The sequence below is a fragment of the Notolabrus celidotus genome, chromosome 7, assembly GCF_009762535.1.
Source record: "Notolabrus celidotus isolate fNotCel1 chromosome 7, fNotCel1.pri, whole genome shotgun sequence".
Classification (NCBI taxonomy): Eukaryota; Metazoa; Chordata; class Actinopteri; order Labriformes; family Labridae; genus Notolabrus; species Notolabrus celidotus.
The window spans coordinates 17,669,842-17,675,841 of NC_048278.1; the positions used below are offsets into that span (position 1 = coordinate 17,669,842).

Sequence of the window (6,000 nt, forward strand, 5' to 3'; positions counted from 1 at the left end):
AAAATGTTTGGCTTTTTCTGTGTCACCACTTTAGCTTGACATAGCCTAGTCTGCTTGCTAGCTTGTTTCAGTAACCACTTTGCTCTATATCTCTTTGGTCATGTAGCTGCTAATTTCACATGCTGTTTTCATGGAAGTTCTACCTTTCTTCTACCAGATATGTTGAAAGTAGCTGTGTTTAACCTGTGTTTGGCATAACAGTAGGATAAATAAGGAGAGGGGGGATGTAATGTAAGTGTGATGTGGGTGCAGGAGAGATGTCTGAGCATGAACTGATAATTAAGGCAGACTCACTCACTCACTCACTCACTCACTCATGATGTCAAATGAACTGAGATAAATCTTTACAATGGTACTTTTAATCATGTCGTTTAGCTTGGTCATCTTGACCATAACATTTTCTGGAAAATCTACCTGGGTTAGTGCTTCAAAGATAAAAGTGCTGTAGACCGCTGTCTTTCCAGGCGCCCTCCAATATTTCATTCTTTCTATTTCTCTTACAGCATGAGTGTCCTCTTTCCCATCAGTCCCAATGACACTTAGACATTTTGTGCGCCAGAAAAAAATCCATCCATCTCTTAGCCACAGTGGAGAAAAATGTTTCAATTTTCTTTATTACCTCTTGTCTCTGCTCTCTATCAGGTTTCATGTGTGATCAACAATTTTCAGCAGACCCAAAATGCAACGCAGACTCCTCCACCTCCACAGCGTCCAGAGCCTTCCATCGGGCTGCCCCTCCTTACCCTGCCCCGTGTGGAGAGTCCACTCGAAAAGTTAAGTGGCGTCCAGGTAAGGGATGGGGGAATCAACCAGGAAGAAGCTTTGATAACATATCATATATTTAGTGATTTAAATCTCTTTTAGGCCAATACTTTTGGCAAATGTTAGCTCTTGGGATTGTAGTGGTAATGTTGATGAGACAGTCCACCACCACAATGGTCAAAAATGAATACTCTCCCCAAGTACTGGATATTCATGTTCCACAGAGGAATGGCCGTCATCTTTTTAGTAATAGATATTCTCACATAAATTCCACATGGAAAAAACTAAATCAGTTATGGCATTTCATTTAGTTAGCAACCCTTTAGCTAGAGTTAGCATTATTTTACTCCACATCTGATTAAGTTAATTAAGCTCTCTGGAGTAACTTAATATACTTGGTTAGTGAAACTGAATATTTCTTCATACAGATAACAGCTTGGAAAAAAAAGAATGAGTAATAATGTATTCTTGGCTGTTTAACCAGCCGGCATAGCTTTGATATGGCCCTGCTAGCTTGTTTTAGCTCTTTAGCTGAGATAATATTGAGTCTTCAATTCAGCAGCAGTATCCAGAGCTTAAGTTTTGATGATAATTTAGGCATAGAGCTGGCTGGCACCAGGAGGTTTACTTTTGTGGTTATGTTCAAAACAGGAGCATGTTAGCATGTTTATTTTAGCAATAAGCTTAAAGCATAGACTGCCAAAGAACAACCTTACAGAGCTGCTTGGTCTTGAGTATTTATTTGCTTAATGATAACCCTGGTTTTTCACTGTATATGAGTTTGTCCTAGATTCTTCATTATGTCTGATATATCTTTTGTGTACACTTCTCTATCTTCTCTGTCATTTTGCTTTTTTTTCTCTTTTATCTGCTCTTTTCTCTCAGGTTTCACCTTCAAAATAATCTGTAAATATTTTGTAATCTCAAGCTCACTCCACTCTCCTAAACTTACATTTGTCCCTTTTCCTTTTTTTAGGCTCCAGGGTTACCGTATTCTGAGATCACATGACCATCAGCCAATCCCATCCCCCACCCCTCCCGATGTGCTCCTTCCCTCACGGCGTTGCCTCACCAGCGCAGTCTAGACCTGCCCATTGAAGTCACCCCACCTTGCCGAGCTCACCCTGAAGGACGAAATACTCTCAGACGAGTCAAATCCACCCAGGTCTAAAGGTCCAACCAATCACAGAAGGCAGAACAGGAGCACATGCTCACAGCAAGCATGGTTGAAACCTGTCATCTGCTAAGGACCGATAGGAGATGGATACATGTCTCCCTGCCCAATTCTGTCCTGTTTGTTCTCCAAGATGGCCTCCTCTTTCTTTCAGGTGAAAAAGACCCAATGGAAGACTCGCCAAAGCCAGAGCTGATGAAGCAATACTGTGTCCTATTTCCTTGTCCTGTTGTTCTAAAAGATCTAACAGTGACTCAAAAGACTGTTGGCTGGTGATGACTTGATAAACACTTGATCATTTAGAAAAACACAAAAGAGTTTGGGTTTTTTTAATGATCAAAGGACATCCTTATCACTGGATAATCGTCCTCAAAAAGACCATTTTTTAACACTCAGGACAATAAAATGCGGGGAAAGGATGGAGAACGAAAACTTTCATGTCATCAAAATGCAGGCACTGTTGAGTGTAACAGTACAGATCTTTTTCTAACTTAGAAGAGACTCAATCAAAGAAGAAAGCACCTTTGGGATAAATAGCACAGAAGAACCTTTTTAGAGTTCAGTGAACTGTGTTTGTATCTTATTTGTTTTGGGGAATATGTTTTTTGATCTGGCTGCTGACTGTACAGAAGAGAGATTTGAACACACATGCTGTGCTTGTGACACCAAATTTGTTTTGGGGCATCGGTTTATTCATACCTGAAGTGAAGTGAATGACATTGCCATATAATTACTATTCAGGTGTGTGTTAATAAATGTCTGTAGGTTAACGTCAAAGCTGTGAAATATTCAGAGTTTCATCCAATATTTACAACCTATAATCATATCAAGTTTTTATTTAGCTTGTGGAAAAATCTCACTTTGTCTTGACTTCAACACCTTCAGTATGTTCAAATCTGTTCATTACTTGATCAAATTCAATCTAAGTTTTTGTGTTTTGCTCATTTGGCTTTGCATAAGCATTTTTCTCTGACAACATTCAGTAGATGGGAAATTCAAATGCTGGCATGATGTGGAACTGCTGTGTTTCAGGCTGTAACGACATGAAAAGATACAATAAGATATGACACCATACCATACAAAACCAAAACAAGGCAACACGATGCGACACAACACAATACTATTCTATATCTATCCATACCATAACATGCTACATCATACCATAAAGTATGAAACTGTACACTATAGTACAATATAATTAATATTCAGATTAGATTTAATCTTAAAGTTATTTTATAGGTAACATTAATTACCATTCCAGCATATGCTGTTTCCTCAAAGTTAGCTAACAGGTCATGAAATATTTTTTTTACCTTCAATATGGTCAGATTTCCCACCAAAACTTCCATGTATTTAATGTCTTTGTAGTCACTGACAGATCTAGGAGCAGTGACATGATAATAATTTGTCCTATACCATACATTTATATCACTTACAACCTGGTACACAGCAGTCCAACATTATAACAGTACTTAAGGTTCCCAATCTGAGCATGAAGTCAGAGGAAAAGGGCTTCTGTCGGCATATGGTTAGTTGCATCTGATGTTGTTGCCTCTGTTCATTCATGGCATTGTTTCAGTTATTTACAGATTTTCCTGCAACAGTCAACCATCTATTTTCTCACACTGACTTTAAAAAGCCAGTGTGTACACAGAGGTAAGACCTCTGAGTTTTGTAGAGTTTTGTACAGTATATAGGTTTCTTTACACACTATATAAACTACATTATTAATTCGTCTAACTTGTGTGCACAAGTTGACACTGTCTGAAGTTGTCTTGTAGGTACACAATCTGAAGCAGAATGGTATAGAAGTGAAGAATGTGAAATCCAAAAGAGTACAGCCAGTGTGTTTGGCTTACGACTTGCTTTGGTTCTGCACCATTCAAAAAGACACTGAAGGCAGGGAGACGAGTTAGAGAGACAGCAATAGGCTATATAAAGAAGACAATGCTATGGATTTATCGTGTGTGTGTGTGTGTGCGTGTGCGTGTGAATGGGTGTACATTTTTGTGTGAGTGCTTGCTGGGATTTGTGTGTATTTTTTAATGAGCACATTGTATGGCAGCATAACTGTTAATTTGGTTATCTGTTTTCTTAAGTTAAACTGTCAAACGTAGCTGCTATAATGACACACCTGTGCTTGTGTGTAACTGCAGGCCTTTAGGAGGACCCCTGCTGAGGCGTCCTGTCAATGCCTGTTACAGCAGAAGGTGCTCATTACAGCTCTGAGATTACCTTCAGTAAAACTCTTCAGTATGAATTTTTGTAAACAACTGAAGAGGTATAAAACACCATAACTGTCCAAATAATGTTACTTTCATGTCAAAACGTCTCTGTTTTGTATTTATTTACCAAAATAAATCGTGATTACCACATTTTGTTGACAGGTATGTTTTTTTTCCACTTTATTTATTTTTCAGTAAGAGCAAAATGTGTTGCATGCTACTCAAAGTCATAAATAAACAATAGCTGTGAACACTGTAAGTTAAAGTATCAAGACATATCAGGGCAATCTATCTGCCTTTAATTAGTAATGGCTATTAGACTGGCTTTGTGCCTTTACTAATAACATAAACTATTGCTTTGTTGTATTGAGGGGTCCCAATAAGTGTCAAAGTAGTCCCACCAACAGTGTCAACAATACATAATTAGTTTAATAATGTGATGTTAATGTTTATAATCCGGTCAAATCTTAAAAATGTTTCAATTTGGACATTTAAGAGTAAGGAAACACCAATGGCAAAGTGCTGCCCCCTGGTGGCGTATCCAACTTCATATTAGACATAAGGTATGAATGCAAATGCTGCATATATTATTATCAGCCAGAACAATGTTCTCTGACTCAGCTGGTTATGAAGTCAGCACATTTGTAATAAAGTCTGTGATTGAGAGTACTATAAAAAAAATGTATTTACCACTTGGGACATAAGAGATACTGTAAAAAATAAAACCAGCAGGGAGGACCAGCTTGGTTCCTAAAGCTGCAGTCATGTACTTTGACCACATGGTGGCAGTGTAAGCATGGTTACCTGAAAACAGGATAAACCCAGAGAGAGGCTTTCAGAATTAAGCAGTTTTAATGTTTATGAAATCAAACAGGGCATTAGGGATGTAGAAAATATGCTAAAACAGAAAAGAGCACTTTAAAATGTTTTTCACTAGAGACCTCCGCTGGCCCACATTAGGCATTAGTCAGCAAGCTAATAAATGAAATGTAATAGCACAATTACTTTGAAATGTAGACACAGGCATTTCTCTCTCTCTCTCTCTCTCTCTCTCTCTCTCTCTCCCTCAAATGCCCAAACCTCTCCCTGCCCCTCTTTGTGTTCCTCTGAGTTTGTGTTTGTCAGTCTTGTTAACGACAAGGCACACAAATGCACACACACACACACACACACACACACACACACACACACACACACACACACACACACACACACACACACACAGACACACACACACACACACACACACACACACACACACACACACACACACACACACACACACACTTGCACACAGAGAGTTCTCTGCACTCTCTCTACAACATTATCTTTCCGGAAATTGCTTCTCAAGCACAGCCGGAGCCCCATTAGAAAAGAAGAGCTCTACGCTGTAACCTTTTTAAAAAGCCATTAGTGATGCACCTGCTTCTCTCTCTCTTTCTCTCTGTTCCTATTTGTGTGTCTTATTTGTCTCTCTTGTTAACACTGGCACACACACATGCACACATACATACATACATACATAGGCCTACACATATACACATGCACACATTTACACATAGTTTCTCCATGCTGATTGCCAGCCTCCATGTTCTCAGTCATACTAACTGACTGCTGAGCAGCATGAGCATCCTTCCTCTTCAATTAGAGTATGAGTCACTGACATTTAAAAGTTCCGCGTCAGAGTGCAACACCATTCAATTTGATAATTTACCTGTGTTATTCTAATGACTAGTGAATGTGTTGGACGTGAGAAATTCTCTCTGAAAAAAAAATGCACACATCAAATGTCATGTGACTGCAGTGATCAGGTGGCGGCCTTTTTCCACAGCTGAATGA

The 6,000-nt window shown here is 38.9% G+C and overlaps 1 protein-coding gene across 1 annotated transcript in view; it reads left to right on the top strand.

The window, feature by feature from the left end:
* LOC117815348 (phospholipid phosphatase-related protein type 5-like) overlaps positions 1-4,311 on the top strand; it is a 57,844-nt gene extending 53,533 nt beyond the window's left edge. The window contains 2 exon segments of the mRNA XM_034687002.1: positions 643-773; positions 1,739-4,311. Coding sequence (XP_034542893.1) covers positions 643-773; positions 1,739-1,847 — 240 coding nt within the window. The 3' untranslated portion in view covers positions 1,848-4,311.
* The last annotated feature ends 1,689 nt before the right edge of the window (positions 4,312-6,000 follow it).